The 16967-nt window shown below is 37.8% G+C and overlaps 1 protein-coding gene across 8 annotated transcripts in view; it reads left to right on the plus strand.

The window, feature by feature from the left end:
* The window catches only part of SLC4A4 (solute carrier family 4 member 4), a 340863-nt gene that overhangs the window by 266397 nt on the left and 57499 nt on the right, over positions 1-16967 (plus strand). For all 8 annotated transcript variants that reach the window (XM_027598149.2, XM_027598150.1, XM_027598153.2 and 5 more), the window contains one exon: positions 1324-1394. In XM_027598149.2, coding sequence (XP_027453950.1) covers positions 1324-1394 — 71 coding nt within the window. The remainder of the gene's footprint in view (positions 1-1323; positions 1395-16967) is intronic.

The raw sequence follows: 16967 nt of genomic DNA on the forward strand, positions 1-16967 counted from the left end.
ATTTCCCCCAACCCCCCTCCCCAACCCCTGGGAACCACCATTCTACTCTCTCTTTCTATGAGTTATACTTATTTTTTATTTTAATTTTTTTTTAGATTCTTCCTATAAGTGACATCATACAGTATTTGTCTTTGTCTGGCTTGTTTCACTTAACATAATGCCCTCTTCCATATTTTTGCAAATGGTAGAATTTTCCTTTTTTTGAGGTTGAATAATAAAACAAATATTTTTGAGTTCTTGTTAGTTAAGTGCCAGACTGGGCAGATTCTGTGGAAAAGCATGAACAAGACTTGCCCTTTCTGTTCTTCCCTCATGGATCTTATATTCTAAATTTCAACAGTCAAATAAATCTGTTTCTCCTTAAGAGCTTATGTAGGTAGGACCTAAAACATAATCTAAAAGGATAGTCTAGTGGCTTGGGGGCAGGAGAGGGCAGGGAGAAGGGGACCAAATGACAATTAGCAATTTGGATGTTAAATGTGACACTCAAAGACAAAAACTTGTCATTTTACAGTATCTCCACAAATTAGGGATATTCTCTGAGTAACTATTTTATAACACATAAAACTTCATATAGTAGGAAAAAGCTTTATCTGATAAAAAATGTTTTAATTATAGAACTCTCTTTAAATACTGTCTTAATTTTAGACTGATAAATTTTAAAAAAACGAAATATTTCCAAGAGGAGAGTTGATTTAATAAATAAATTAGGTTTCTCCAAAAGTAACCTCTTAATAACTCTACAAATCGTGCTGAATTATATGAAAATAATTTTTTAAAATTAGATAAATATTTATTCCCATTATATTTATATAATTTATTATGTATTTGAAAGATTTTTTGTTTTCCCACATTTTGCAAAGATACACTTTCTCATATGCAGTGCAAATTTCCAAAAATTCTAAATTAGTTAGTGAAATTGCACTTGGCAAGATTTGACCATACGTGAAGCCAGTGATCAACTTACTTACTAACATATCCATTTCTTTCACTAGGCAGAATATATTGAGTGCCTTTTAGTAATGGTGAAGTTTTTTTCTTTTTCTTTTTCTTTTTTTGAAACCTGAAACAAATTGTAATACCATTTTCTTAAATGTTTGCCATTGTTTCTTATCAAGATTAGAGTACAAGAGATATGTCTGAGTCTTTGGTAATTTTTATCTAGGTGAAGGTGAATACAGTTACAATAAAGAAAAATTCATTGTGCTTTATGTTATTGTTGAAGACATTTTAATGTCTAGCTTAGCTTTTTTAGATTTTGAGTTATGCATTTAGGTCATTTTTATTTTATTTTTATGGTAAAAGATTGTCTTTTTCTTACAGTTAATAGCTCAATATCTAATGACACTACATTGGCCCCAGAGGATTTGCCAACTATTTCTTCTACTGACATGGTAAGTGACTTAATATTTCAAACCACTTGCGTATTATATACTCTAATTATAATATTCATAACATGATGTCTCCTACCCTTCAGCAATCTGCGCGTGAACACAACTTTAATAATCAGTGATTGTGGAGGAACAGAAAGAAACACTTCCCTTGCTCTAGTCAGCTTTTTTTTCTTTTTTAACTCAAGTGAATATTTACTCCTACAACATGCTTTTTAAACCTTCTTAGGATTTTTAACTACTGTATCCATTCATTGTCACCTTGAAATATTTTCACAAGGGAAAGTGAGGGCAGTCGAAAAATGAGAGCATGGTATCCTCTCTCTGTTTCTAGTACGATTAAGAATTCTTCTGACTACCAAATGGTGTTGTGTTCTCCTCACTAAGGGTGATTGTAGTAGGACATTTCCCCTGTCACTTAGGACTGGGATTCTGTCACATGATATCCTTTCCCATGGCTTGTAACCAAGGATCTTTAAGAGACTGGAACTAAGCTTTAAAAATGTGCTGTTTTGCATGGAAGGTCACACACTAGAAGGAGACTTTTGTGTTGGAGAAAAAGGGGAAAGTGCTATTTCAGGCTTCTAATTGTGTTCCTTCTACACTGGATATGGAATCTTACCAAAGAATATCAATCTCTCAGTTATAAAGACAGAAGCCATAATACCTTGTATTGATAGAGCGCCCATCTCTCAGGAGACCAGAACACTTCTGCAGAGGTGTTATGTAATGAGTGCCCACAACACCCTTTCAAAGATGATGTTTTGTGTCTTTCCTGAACAACTCTCACTTGACCCTATTTCTCTCTTGTTTTCATGTTCTGTGGCTCTCTTGACTTTCCTTACTGTTAAAGTTCTCTCTGATTTTCTCTAAACCTTGCCTCTTTCTTTGTGTTTGTGTGTGTGTGTGTGTGTGTGTGTGTGTGTGTGTATGTGTGAGAGAGAGAGAATATGTTTTAAAAGCCATATACAGAAAAGAGATCAATTTTCAGTCTTTGAGCCAGCCAGCCTATTGCCTAAAAGAACTTGATTAAAATACAGAGAAAAATAGTTCCTTCTAGACTTGAAATAATTTTAATTAAAGTCTAATTAAAAATTTAAAAAATATATAATTAATTAAAACCATAAGTTAATTTGCAATTAAGAATTAATAAAACATTTCCACTGACTTAAAAAGAGATTATTTCTAACTTAATTCCTTTTGTAACTAATCAAGGAAAGCTTTAAAATTAATGAATTTTTAAGCCCTGTCTTTGGGCAAATGCTGGAGTGACTCTAGGAATTGATATATAATTATAAGATACCACTATAAGATTTATGGAAAACAAATGGAAATTGTGATTGACTTCTAATATGACTGTGATAGAAGACATAAAGGCATAATAATGATTACAATCTAGCTGCCATTTATAGGGCATCTACTAGAGACAAGGTGTTTTACACATATTATGATCGTTAACACAACCAATGTATAATTATGTTCATTTTACAGATGAGAGAAACTAAAGCTTTAGAAGGTAAATAACCTTTCTTGCTCTAGGTCACATAGCCATAAATTATTAAAACAAAGATTTGAACAGAAGTCTGAGTGGTTGGTTCTAAGACCTGTGATATTTCTAGTCCACCATTATGCTTCAATGTTTGCAGATGGAAATGTTTACAATTTCAGTTCTTATGCATGTTCTGTACTCCAGGGCAATAGTCCCCTCATGTGTGTATCAGTCACACACCTTAATTAAAATGTTAAGTTGCTATGTTCAGCACCTCTGAAGAAGGGATTAGGAAAAAATGCGTGTATGTGTGTGTATGTATGTATGTAATGGTGAAGGACAGCTTTTATTCTATCCTTCATTTCTCCTTTTCTATCCATATCAATGCCTTTAGGTATACTTTGCTTACACACACACACACACACACACACACACACACAAAATTAGAAAATATACAAAATCCAGAAATGAGTATTAAAGAGGTAATATGATTTATTATCACCAGTAATAACTACCATTTGTTGAGCACTTACTAAGGGCCAGGCTCTTCATATTAATTGTCTATAATCCTAAGAATAGCTTTTGAGTTTTATGTTACCTGTGTTTAAAAAAATTTTTTTTAAATTCAATTTTGTTAACATATAGTATATTATTAGTTTCAGGGGTAGAATTTAGTGATTCATCAGTTGCATATAACACCAGTGCTAATTACATCCAGTGCCCTCCTTAATGCCCACCCAGTTACCCAGTCCCCCCCATCTCCCCTCCAGCAACCCTCAGTTTGTTTCCTATAGTTAAGAGTCTCTTATGGTTTGTCTCCTTCTCTGTTTTTATCTTATTTTATTTTTCCTTCTCTTCCCCTATGTCCATCTATTTTGTTATGTTACCTGTATCATATGAATGAAGCCAAAGCTTAGAAAGGTTAACTGTCCTTCCAAAGGCCATATCGTCAGTATCTGTAATATCAGGATTTGAACTCAGGGCTTTCTAACTCCAAAGTCTGCCTCTTTCTATTATTTGGGGAAGCAGAATAGTGTTTCATATAGAAGGACTTACAGATATTGAGTTCTCATGCCCAGTTTCAAATTCAGGGATCCACTACTTAATGGGTTTTGGTAGCTGCTCAGTTTCCCATTTGTAAAATGGTGATGATAATAGTACTTTATCTCCCTGACTTTATAAAAGTCAAATGAGTAAATAGATGGGACTTAGCGTAGTGATTGGCACATACTTACTTCTCAGTCAGGTTAGCTACTGTTATTATTCTGTTTAGGTATTTTTATCATTCCATTAGGCCATGTTGCCACCATAACTCAGGTTGGTGGAGAAAGTAAGTTGGATGCCACAGCTCTGACGGGCGACTGGGCCCTCTCCCTGTTTGGCCATGCTAGCTCTGCTACCCTCAGTCTTTTCCTGGGACATACAGTCAGCAAGGATTTAATTTCTTTTATTCTGCTGTAATTAGATTATGAAAGAAAGTGCTGGAAAAGTGACATGCAGCCCTGGGGCACCAGCAGGGCTCCCTCTCACAAGGCTCTGAGAACACCCTGTCAGAGGAGGGAAGGCTTAACTCTTCAGCTTCATTAGAATGAAGACAACTTTTCTTCTTCGTAGTAGTAGTGTGTTTTCAGGAAAACTGGGCAATTGCCTGGAACTCTAGAATAAGCATCCCTCAAGATAAAAAGGCAGGGGGCGCCTGGGTGGCTCAGTTGGTTAAGTGACTGCCTTAGGCTCAGGTCATGATCCTGGAGTCCCTGGATTGAGTCCCGCATCGGGCTCCCTGCTCAGTGGGGAGCCTGCTTCTCCCTCTAACCCTCCCCCCTCTCATGTACTCTCTCTCTCTCATTCTCGCTCTCTCAAATAAATCTTTTTTAAAAAAAGATAAAAAGGCAGGTTTTCCATTATTTCCATTCATTGTTGGCTTCACTGGGTTTTTAATGCCTCTCACCTTTTCAGTTTTCCTGTAGACTTACTGGTAGGCATAGCCTTTCAACCTGCAAACAGAATTCTTTGAAAGGTCCCTCTAAAACTTTGAGACCAGCCACAGCTTCTCCACACTGTATGGACACAATGAGTCTTAGGATCTCTGGCTTCCACTTAGCAGCTCTCAGAGGGAGAGACAGATTTCACAGTCTAACATCAAAGCTTTTCCAAGGAGGTGATTAAATGGATTAGTTCCTTTTTGTTTTTCACATTAGATTCTCTTTTTAAAAAAAATTATTGTTAAATTTGAGATATACTTTAAAACACATTGTTCTTACATGCTCATTGCATTGAGTTTTGACATTTTATAGACTCATGTAATCATCACCCAAAACAAGGTACATGTAGAACATTGCCATTATCCCAGAAAGTCCCATGGGGAATGCTTGTTGTCTTGTTTTATGCCTCAGCTTCTGAGCCAGGGGAGATCTTTCTTTGCCCAACTGCTCAGATGCCTGAGCTCTTAAAGGAGTGCCTGAATGCCTTGGAGGGGTTTTCCTGCACTCTTCTGCCCTGCTTCCCATCTTAGGAGAGTGACTTTCTTATATTTGGTAGGGGCTCCATGTCTAAGCGGGGATTTCTCTTAGCTCTCCTATCAAACCTCCTGCCTTACGTATACAACCTGTGCACTTGGCAAAGACCGTGAGAAAGTTTGGTGTATGGATGCAGGCTCAGTCAAATGCCTAGGGTTCCTTGGAATTCTGATCTGTCACCCCAGTGTGCATTCAGCCACTAAAAACTCATTGAAGATTTGGCTTATTTCTCCATACCTCCATCTGCAGTGGGTTTATGTTCCATATGCTGCTCTGGCACACACGAGGCAGCCATGGAGTTCTTCTCTTCCATGAGGGTCTTGTAATTTGTTTAGAATTTATTTAAGTTTCTTTGTATCCTCACCTCTCTGCTGGATTTTTAAAAACTATGATTTTATACCTTATCCAGCTTGGTTGGAGAGGTTGGAAGTGACCTTTTCTTTTTTCTTAATTTAAATTCCAGTTAGTTAACATATAGTATAATATTGGTTTCAGGTGTACAGTATAGTGATTCGACACTTCCGTACATCACCCCGTGCTCGTCACACTAAGTGTGCTCCTTAATCCCCATCTTCCTCCCCTCTGGTGAACATCAGTTTGTTCTCTGTAGTTAAGAGTTTGTTTCTTGCTTTCCCATTCTTTTTTTCCCCTTTGCTCATTTGTTTTGTTTCTTAAATTCCACATGAGTGAAATCATGTGGTATTTGTCTTTCTTTGACTGACTTACTTCGCTTAGCATAATACATTCTAACTCCATCTGTGTCATCGTAAATGGCAAGATTTCATTCTTTTTGACAACTGAGTAATATTCCACACACACACACACACACACACATATGCACACACATCTTCCTTGTCCATTCATCAGTCAATGGATACTTGGACTGTTTCCATAATTTGGCTATTGTAGATAATGCTGCTATAGACATTGGAGTGCCTGTATCCCTTTGAATTAGTATTTCTGTATTCTTTTGGTAAATACCTAGTGGCGTAATTGCTGAATCATAGGGTAGCTCTATTTTTAACTTTTTGAGGAACCTCCATACTGTTTTCTAGAGTCTCTGCACCAGCTTGCATTCCCACTAACAGTGTAGGAGGGTTCCCCTTTTTCCACATCCTCGCCAACATCTGTTGTTTCCTGACTTGTTAATTTTAGCCATTCTGACAGGTGTGAGGTGATATCTCATTGTAGTTTTGATTCGTATTTCCCTGATGCTGAGTAATGTTGAGCATCTTTTCATGTGTCTGCTAGCCATCTGTATGTCTTCTTTGGAAAAATATATTCATGTTTTCTGCCCATTTTTAATTGGATTGTTCTTTGGGTGTTGAGTTTGATAAGTTCTTCATAGATTTTGGATACTAACCCTTTATCAGATATGTCACTTGCAGGTATCTTCTCCCATTCCACCCCATTGCCTTTTAGTTTTGTTGCTTGTTTCCTCCACTGTGCAGAAACTTTTTCTCTTGATGAGATCCCAAGAGTTTATTTTTAATTTTGTTTCCCCTGCCTCAGGAGACCTATCTAGAAAGAAGTTGCTATGGCCAATGTCAAAGAGGTTACTCCCTGTGTTTTCCTCTAGGATTTTGATGGTTTTCTGTCTTACATTTGGGTCTTTCATCCATTTTGAATTTATTTTTTGTGTGGTGTGAGAAAGTGGTCCAGTTTCGTTCTACTTTCTGTTTTAATCACAAGTAGAACAACCAATTAGTTTTGATATTTCACAACAACATGTACAACTATAGACGACTACAGCTCAAATGTATCCTTTAGTTGATAACGTAAGATTGCAGATTACTGCAAGTCTGGTCTACTCACTGCAGGGAGAAAAACTCTAAATGAGTACATTAACCACTTAACCTTGAGACTTTTATTTGTAGCATTACCTTTGTTTATATATATTTCAAAAGGCACATACTTTACCAGTTGATACCTAAGGAGAGCAATAAGGAATCTTTCATTTTTATTTATTTTATTTTATTTTTTTGCTTATTGGGTTACCCAGTGAAGCATATCATGTCTACATGGAGATGTTGTTAATCATGGAACTAAAAACTATTATAGTCTCATAAATTCTGCTTGGCAGTCAGACATGTAAGCAAAAGTGCTTTGATTTGATGTACCTTCAGGGTGATTTTAGGAGTTAACATTCATTTTCATGGGATGTAGAATGTCATATTAATCTTCTTGTGCGTAACATCTTTGTGATTTTCTCTTACTGAGAAAGGCAAGTGCCATTCTGTCCTTAAATCCCCTTGAACATCACATGTTCCTACTGTTTTTTTTTTTAAAGATTTTATTTATTTTTTTTGAGAGAGAGAGAATGAGAGACAGAGAGCATGAGAGGGAGGAGAGTCAGAGGGAGAAGCAGACTCCCCGCCGAGCAGGGAGCCCGATGTGGGACTCGATCCCAGGACTCCAGGATCATGACGTGAGCCGAAGGCAGTCGCTTAACCAACTGAGCCACCCAGGTGCCCCACATGTTCCTACTTTTAAAAATATTATGGAAAATTTAAAACATGCAGTAAAATATAGAGAATAGTACAACGAACCTCCATATACACATCACCTAGCTTCAATGAACATTTTGCTCATCCTCTCTCACATATATGTCACCCACTTTTGTCTTTGGGGAGGATGCTATAGAATTTTAAATTTTTAAAGTCATCCTTCAGTATATCTTATACTTTTAAGATTTATAAATAAATCCATTCAGTGTTAACAGAATAATTCTCTAGAAAATGAGATCCAGAAAAATAGATTGATGTCTCTTTTTCATGAGATTGACCACAGTTAAGATCCTCAGCAACTTGGTCCTATTTCTCGTAACAGCTTTTTTTTTTTTTTTACTACCCATTTGCACCATCAGTTTGTTTTGGCTCACCTGGTCCACTCACTGTTAGTTTCTCCACACGGTGAACGTCCAATAAATTTTGAATGAAGGACTTCTTGGATAAGTGAATGAAGCATTGCATGTCTCTGAATCAGCATCTTTTCTCATCTCCCTGTCTAATGCTTTACCTCTTGGTTTCTGCCAATGCAGAAAGCAATACACATCCAAAGCTTCTCACTTTTATTCCCCCGTCCACTCACTTTTGTTACTTTCTCTGTCATTCTTTTTTAGTTTTGTTCTCCTGCCACACTCTTCTTTCTACCCTTTGGAGTATGAGAGTTCTACAGGGACCTGTCTTTCTTTCAAGGCTTAGCTTAAATTTTGTTTTCTCTGTGCTGAATGAAACTGATAAGTCCTTTTTCTGAATCTACTAATCTCTGTACCATTCATTTAGACACTTTCTTTTACTGTCTTGCATTATTAGTTAATATTTAGGTGGACATATTTTATTTCTCCAAGGAAACTTTTAAAAATTGTTTTTTATTCTTCTTTATTGCTCCCTTAACACTATCTTAGTTCCTTTATGTAATCAGGACCCAGTGCATTTTCTGGGTTTTTTTGGCCACATTTTTCTATTTTCCACATGTTGCTGTTACTCAGAATAGCCTATATGTAATTGAAATAGCCTCACCAGCGTTAGCAAACAAAACAAAACAAAAACGAAGGGTTCCAGTTACATTTGAATTTCAGGTAAATAATGAACAATTTTTTTAGTATAAATATGTCCTATATATTGCATAGGTCATACTTATACTAAAAATATTATTCACTTTATCTGAAATTCAGATATAACTGGGCGTCCTATATTTTATCTGGCAATTTCATTTTATTTATTTTTTAATTTAAATTCAAGTTAGTCAACATATAGTGTAGAATTGGTTTCAGGAATAGCATTTAGTGATTCATTTATGTGTAACCCCCAGTACTCATTCCAACAAGTACCCTCCTTAATGCCCATCATCTGTTTAGCCCATCTCCCCACCTACCTCCCCTCCAGCAACCCTCAATTTGTTCTCTATTTTTAAGAGTCTCTTATGGTCTTTCTCCCTCTATTTTTATATTATTTTTCCTTCCCTTCCCCTGTGTTCATCTGTTTTGTTTCTTAAATTCTATATATGAATGAAATCATATATTTGTCTTTCTCTGACAGACTTATTTCTTTTAGCACAATATACTCTAGTTCCATCCACATTGTTACAGATGGCCAGATTTCATTCCTCTTGATGACTGAGTAATATTCTGTTGTGTGTATGTGTGTATATATATATCTACCGTCTCTTCTTTATCCGTTCATCAGCTGATAGACGTTTGGGCTCTTTACATAATTTGGGTATTGTTGATAATGCTGCTATAAACATTGGGGTGCATGTGCCCCTTCGACTCAGCATTTTCGTATCCTTTGGATAAATACCTAGTAGCACAATTGCTGGGTCACAGGGTAGTTTTATTTTTAACTTTTTGAGGAACCTCCATACTGTTTTCCAGCAGTTTGCATTCCCACCAACAGTGTAAGAGGGTTCCACTTTCTCCACATCCTTGCCAATATCTATTGTTTCCTGAGTTGTTAATTTTAGCCATTCTGACAGGTGTGAAGTTGTATCTCATTGTGGTTTTGGTTTGTATTTCCCTGATGCTGAGTGATGTTGTGCATCTTTTCATGTGTCTATTAGCCATCTGAATGTCTTTGGAGAAATGTCTGTCTTCTGCCCATTTTTTAATTGGATTGTTTGTTTTTGGTGTTGAGTTGTATATGTTCTTTATATATTTTAGATACTAATCCTTTATCAGATATGTCATTTGCAAATACCTTCTCCCATTCCACCCATTGCCTTTTAGTTTTGTTGACTGTTTCCTTCATTGTACAGAAGCTTTTTATCATGATGAAGTCCCAGTAGCTCATTTTTGCTTTTGTTTCCCATGCCTCCAGAGGCGTGTCTAGTAAGAAATTGCCAGGTCAAAGAGGTTGCTGCCTGTTTTCTCCTGTCGGATTTTGATGCTTTCCTACATTTGGGTCTTTCATCCATTTTGAATTTATTTTTGTGTATGGTGTAAAAAAGTGGTCCAGTATCATTCTTCTGCATGTTACTGTCCAGTTTTCCGAACACCATTTTTTGAAAAGACTGTCTTTTTTCCATTGGATATTCTTTCCTGCTTTATCAAAGATTAGTTAACCATACAGTTGTGGGTCCATTTCTGGGTTCTCTATTCTGTTCCATTGATCTATGTGTCTGCTTTTGTGCCAGTACCATACTGTCTTGATGATTACAGCTTTGTAATATAGCTTGAAGTGTGAGATTGTGATGCCACCATTTTGCTTTTCATTTTCAATATTACTTTGCCTATTCACGGTGTTTTCTGGTTCCATACAAATTTTAGAATTGTTTGTTCCAGCTCTGTGAAAAATGCTGGTGTTATTTTTATAGGGATTGCATTGAATATTTACATTGTTTTGGGTAGTATAGACATTTTAACAATATTTGTTCTTCCAATCCATAAGCATGGAATGTTTTCCCATTTCTTTGCATCCTCTTCAATTTCTTTCCTAAGTCTGTAGTTTTCATGTGTAGATCTTTTACCTCTTTGGTTAGGTTTATTCCTAGGTATCTTATGGTACAATTTTAAATGGGATTGATTCCTTGATTTCTCCTTCTTCTACTTCCTTATTGGTGTCTAGAAATACAACAGATTTCTGTACCTTGATTTTATATCCTGTGGCTTTGCTGAATTCATGTATTATTTCTAGCAATTTTTTGATGGACACTTTCGGGTTTTCTATGTAGCGTATCAAGTCGTCTGCAAAGAGTGAAAGTTTGACTTCTTCCTTGCCAATTTGGATGCCTTTTATTTCTTTTTGTTGTCCCATTACTGAGGCTAGGATTTCCAGTACTATGTTGAACAGCAGTGGTGAGAGTGGACATCCCTGTCGTGTTCCTGACCTTAGGGGAAAAGCTCTCAGTTTTTCCCCATTAAGGATGATATTAGCTGTGGGTCTTTTGTATATGGCCTTTATGATGTTGAGGTATGTTCCTTCTATCCCTACTTTCTTGAGGGTTTTTATCAAGAAGGGATGCTGTATTTTGTCAAATGCTTTTTCTATGTCTTTTGAGAGGATCATATGGTTCTTATCCTTTCTTTTATTAATGTTGTGTATCACGTTGTTTGATTTGCGGATTTTGAACCACCCCTGCAGTCCAGGAATAAATCCCACTTGATCACGGTGAATAATCCTTTTAATGTACTGTTAGATTCGATTAGCTAGTATCTTGTTGATAATTTTTGCATTCATGTTCATCAGGGGTATTGGTCTTTAATTCTCCTATTTAGTGGGGGTCTTTGTCTGGTTTTGAAATCAAGATAATGCTGGCCTCATAGAGTTTGAAAGTTTTCCTTCCTTTTCTATTTTTTGGAACAGCAGCAGATGAATAGGTATTAATTCTTCTTTAAATGTTTGGTAGCATTCCCCTGGGAAGCTATCCAGCCCTGGACTCTGGTTTGTTGGGAGATTTTTGATTAGTGATTCAATTTCTTTGCTGGTTCTGGGTCTGTTCAAACTTTCTCTTTCTTCCTGTTTCAGTTTTGGTAGTTTATATGTTTCTAGGAACTATCTGTTTCTTCCCGATTGCCTAATTTGTTGGCATATAATTTTTCATAATAGTCTCTTATAATTGGTTGTATTTCTGCAGGGTTGGTTGTGATCTCTCCTCTTTCATTCATGATTTTATTTATTTGGATCCTTTCTCTTTTCTTTTTGATAAGTCTGGCTAGGGATTTATCAATTTTGTTAATTCTTTCAAAGAACTGTCTCCTAGTTTTGTCTTTTTAAAAATTTCTATATCATTTATTTCTGTTCTAATCTTAATTATTTCCCTTCTTCTGCTGGTTTTAGGCTTTATTTGCTATTCTTTTTCCAGATCCTTTAGGTGTAAGGTTAGGTTGTAATCTTGAGACTTTTCTTGCTCGTGAGGAAGGCCTGCATTGCTATATACTTCCTTCTTATGACTGCCTTTGCTGAATCCCAAAGATTTTGCACTGTCATGTTTTCATTTTCATTTGCTTCCATGTATTTTTTTAAATTTTTTCTTTAATTTCCTGGTTAACCCATTCATTCTTTAGTAGGATGTTCTTTAATCTTTAATCTCCATGTATTTGTGGTTTTTCCAAATTTTTTCTTGTGATTGACTTTAAGTTTCAAGGCATTGTGGTCTGATAATATACATGGTATGATCTCAATCTTTTTGTACTGTTGAGGCCTGATTTGTGACCCAGTATGTGATCTGTTCTGGAGGTTATCCTATGTGCACTTGAAAAGAATGTGTATTCTCCTGCTTTAGGATGAAATGCTCTGAATATGTGTGTTAAATCCATCTGGTCTAGTGTGTCATTCAAAGCCCTTGTTTCCTTGTTGATCTTCTTGAGAGCCCTTGATCTGACAGACAGATGGTCTGTCCATTGCTGTGAATAGGGTGTTAAAGTCCCCTACTATTATTGTATTATTATCAATGTGTTTCTTTAAGTTTGTTATTAATCGATTTATATATGTGGCTGTTCCCAAGTTGGGGTCATAAATATTGGCAAGTTTTAGATCTTCTTGTTCGATAGATCCCTTTATTATGATGTAATGCCCTTCTTCATCTCTTGTTATAGTCTTTGGTTTAAACTCTAGTTTGTCTGATATAAGTATGGCTACTCCAGCTTTCTTTTGATGTCTATTATCATGATAGATGGTTCTCCACCGCCTCACTTTCAGTCTGGAGGTGTCTTTGGGGGGTCTCAAATGAGTCTTTTGTTCACAGCATGTCTATGGGTCTTGTTTTTGTTTTGTTTTTTTTTATCCACTCTGATACCCTCTATCTTTTGATTGGAGCATTGAGTCCATTTACATCCAGAGTAATTATTGATAAATATTAATTTAGTGCCATTTTATTACCTATAAAGTCACTGTTTCTGTACATTGTCTGTGTTCCTTTCTAGTCTTTGTTTCTATTTCTCTCTTTGCCACTCAAAGGGTCCCTTTTAATATTTCTTGCGGAGCTGGTTTAGTGTTTCCAAACTCCTTTAGTTTTTACTTGTCTTGGAAACTCTTTATCTCTCCTTCTATTCTGAATGACAGACTTGCTGGATAAAGTATTCTTGGCTGCATATTTTTCCCATTTAGCATGTTGAATACATCATGCCACTCCTTTCTGGCTTGCCAGGTCTCTGTGGACAGGTCTGCTGCAGTCTTAATGTGTCTATCCTTGTAGGTTAAAGACGTTTTTCCCCTAGGTGCTTTCAGAATTCTCTCTTTATCTTTGTATTTTGCAGGTTTCACTATGATGTGTTGTGACATTGACCTGTTTTTGTTGATTTTGAGGGGAGTTCTCTGTGCCTCTTGGACTTGAATGTCTGTTTCCTTCCCCAGATTAGGGAAAGTCTCAGCTATAATTTGTTCAAATAAACCTTCTGCTCCTTATTCCCACTTTTCTTCTTCTGGGACTCCTACAATACAGATATTATTGTGCTTTGTGGCATCACTGAATTCCCTAAGTCTATATTCGTATATTATTGTGCTTTGTGGCATCACTGAATTCCCTAAGTCTATATTCGTAATCTAATAGTTTTCTTTCCCTCTTCTTTTCAGCTTCATTATTTTCCATAATTTTATCTTCTATATCACCTATTTGGTCCTCTACTTCTTCGTCCTCATTGTGATTACATCCAGTCGGTTTTGCTTCTCAGTTATAGCATTTCTTTTGGCCTGACTAGTTTTGAGGTCTTTTATCTCTGCAGCCAGGGTTTCTGGTGTCTTCTGTGCTTCTTTCAAACCCAACTAGTATTCCTATGACTGTTGATCTAAATTCTTGTTCATATATATTGCTTATATCTGCTTTGAACAAATCCCTGGCTGTGATTTCCTCTTGATCTGCCTTTTGGGGAGAATTCCTCCATCTTGTTACTATGTCTAGGTTTCTGTCTTTTGCATATTGTGAAAGCTTGTTATGTTTTCTGCTCCTGGGAGTAATGCCATATTAAGAAGGTGTCATATACTGTCCAGGGCCTGGCTCTTCAGGAAGTATTTCTGGTGTACGCTGTGTGCACTCTGCTGCTCTGTTTTGACTGCTCTTTCCCACAGGTCAGTCCCCTACAGAGTTCCACCTTGCTTGCATTGGGGAATGTTTGGACCTTTAACTAGGTGTGCTTTGATTTGCTTGTTAAGATAAGCCTGATTTTAAAAAAAAGTCCTGATCTAAGAAAAGAGAAAAGGAAAAGGAACCAAAAAAAGCAAACAGATGAACAAAAAACTATAATCCTAATACCAAAGAAAAAAGAAAAAAAAAAAAAAAAGAAAGAAAAGAAAGCCTGGTCCTATTTTCACCAGAACTGAAGCTGATGCTTTGGAGCATTCTGTAATCAGTAGACTTGGTGCATGCGGGTGGCCTGTGTTGGTCCTCTGGGAGAGAGGCCCACTGTGCAGGCTCACAGTCAGAACTGCCCTGGTAAAGATGCCCCTGCTGAGCGCAGTGTGTGCAGAGTTTGGCATAAGTGACTCCAGCCTCCACTGAGCTGCTGTGTTTCTCTCTGAAATCTAACTGTGCTGGTGAGGGGTGGGGGATTGGAAGATGGCATCACCCCACCCTCTCATCCCTGGGGACGGGAACCTGTGGCTGCTGCTGTTCAGGAGGCCCTCAAAGGAAAGGGAACAGTTTCCCCTCCTGTGTCCTAGACTTTTATCAGATCCCTGCCCTCAACCTGTCCATGCCCGGGCTATTGACATGGCTGGCACCACAGTTCTCCTGTGTTTTGTCTCTGGCCAGTGGCTGGGATTCAAAACTCCAAATCTTAAAGGGCATAGCAAGGCATGGACCCACTCGCCTGCCCTGGAGGAGAGCCTCACAGTGCTGCAGCCGGCACTGTTCTGTCCCAGAAAAGCAATCCCACGGTGCACACACACGGTGGCTGGAGTCTGTTGTGACGATCAGTGAAAAGCTGGGACCAGGTTATCTGCCCTCTCTGCGTAACTCTGTCCCCTACTGTTGAACGGCTACTCAAAGGCTCCCAGCAGGCCTTTTGTCCTTGGAGAGGCAATATACCCTCTTCCAAATGTACTCCAGGAAGGCGCGTGATCAGCTCAGTCAGTTAAGTGGCTGCCTTCAGCTCAGGTCATGATCCTAGGGTCCTGGGGTTGAGTCCCATATCGCGCTCCCTGCCCAGTGGGGAGTCTGCTTCTCCCTCTGTCCCTTCCCCTTGCTCGTGCTCTTTCTCTTGCTCTCTCTCAAAAAATAAATAAAATCTTAAAAAAAAAAAAAAAAAAAGGAAGAGGCACGATCTCTCCCAGGGCAACCCAGTGGATCCCCTCACCACAGCATGTTGTGCAAACCCTATGCACTGCTCCCTCTCCCGCTCTCTCCCTCTCTCCACAACTTCACTCCATGAAAAGCGCTCCCTATCTTTGGCAGCACCACAGCTTTTCTCTCCCGCAATTCACAGCTCCAAACGTCGCATCTGCCAGGTTCTCTCCCTCCGCTTGTGCAGATTCTTTTCTTAATCCTCACATCGATTTCCTAGTTGTTCAAAATGATTTGATGTTGATATAGCTGTGTTCGAGGGACCAGGCAAGCCTAGGGTCCCCCAAACACTCCGCCATTTTAACTCCTCCCTTTATCTGGCAAGTTTCAGTTTAAAGTTTATTTTACTTCACTTTTGTTCTCCAGATAAAAAGGGTAGATAAATTGGTAGATATCGTCCTTGAATATGTCAAACAGTTGGATCTTGATGAATGATTTCAGTTAACTAAAATTTCTTTGGGAGCCTGATGTATTGTAAGTTAAACCCTGCCTCTGTCTTGGTTGGTTCTTCTTTCTTATTTTTTAGTGACACACAGTCCCTTTGGTCTGCAGGCTCTATACTTCTGTCATTTCTAGCCTTTACCCATCCCTGGTGCAAAGAATTGCCAAAGCCCTAGTCAGTCTCTCTCTCATTTAATCTTTCACCTTCCTTTCCCCGTTCTTGTTTTTTTCCAGCATGCCCGCCTTCCTTCCGTCCCCATAGCCGGGCTCTTTCTCATCCACCACAAACACTGCAGAAGTCTTCATCAGCCCTAAAGAACTTGCCTTGATCTTGTAGTGCTCACATATTCTAGCCCATCCTTTTGCTACTGTATTTTTTGGAAAAATAGTCTGGGTAACCTTTTCAATTTTTTCATCCTCACTTATTTCTCAACTCAGTTCTGTCCTTTGGCTCTCCCTCTAGTATTTAATATTAGGAGTATTCAGTATTAGGAGTTAGTTGTGAACGTGTTAAATTTAAGAGAAAAAAAAAAAACAATGGATTTTGCTGTCTTCATCCCTCATCATCTTGGCAACACTAGACCCTCTCAGCTCTCCTCCACATATGACCCTTTCCTCCTCCCTTGATTTTCAACATTCTTAGATACCTTTCCTTTTACCCATCACTCTCATGGTATATTCATAATCTTTTGTGGTATCTTCACTTTGTTGTGGGTACCTTAGATGTTTTACACTCTTTTCCTTCCCCTAAGTTGACATCTTCACATCTGACATCTCTTCTAGATCCAGGTCTCCAGACCAATTAGACATCTCTCTGGGCAGCAGGGCCACAGTATTCTTGCAATGGAAAGTTGTAAGCATCATGAGAAATAGAGATAATGTGCTCTGAGAATTCTGACAGACAGAAGGGACTTC

The sequence above is a fragment of the Zalophus californianus genome, chromosome 2 (assembly GCF_009762305.2).
Source record: "Zalophus californianus isolate mZalCal1 chromosome 2, mZalCal1.pri.v2, whole genome shotgun sequence".
Taxonomy (NCBI): Eukaryota; Metazoa; Chordata; class Mammalia; order Carnivora; family Otariidae; genus Zalophus; species Zalophus californianus.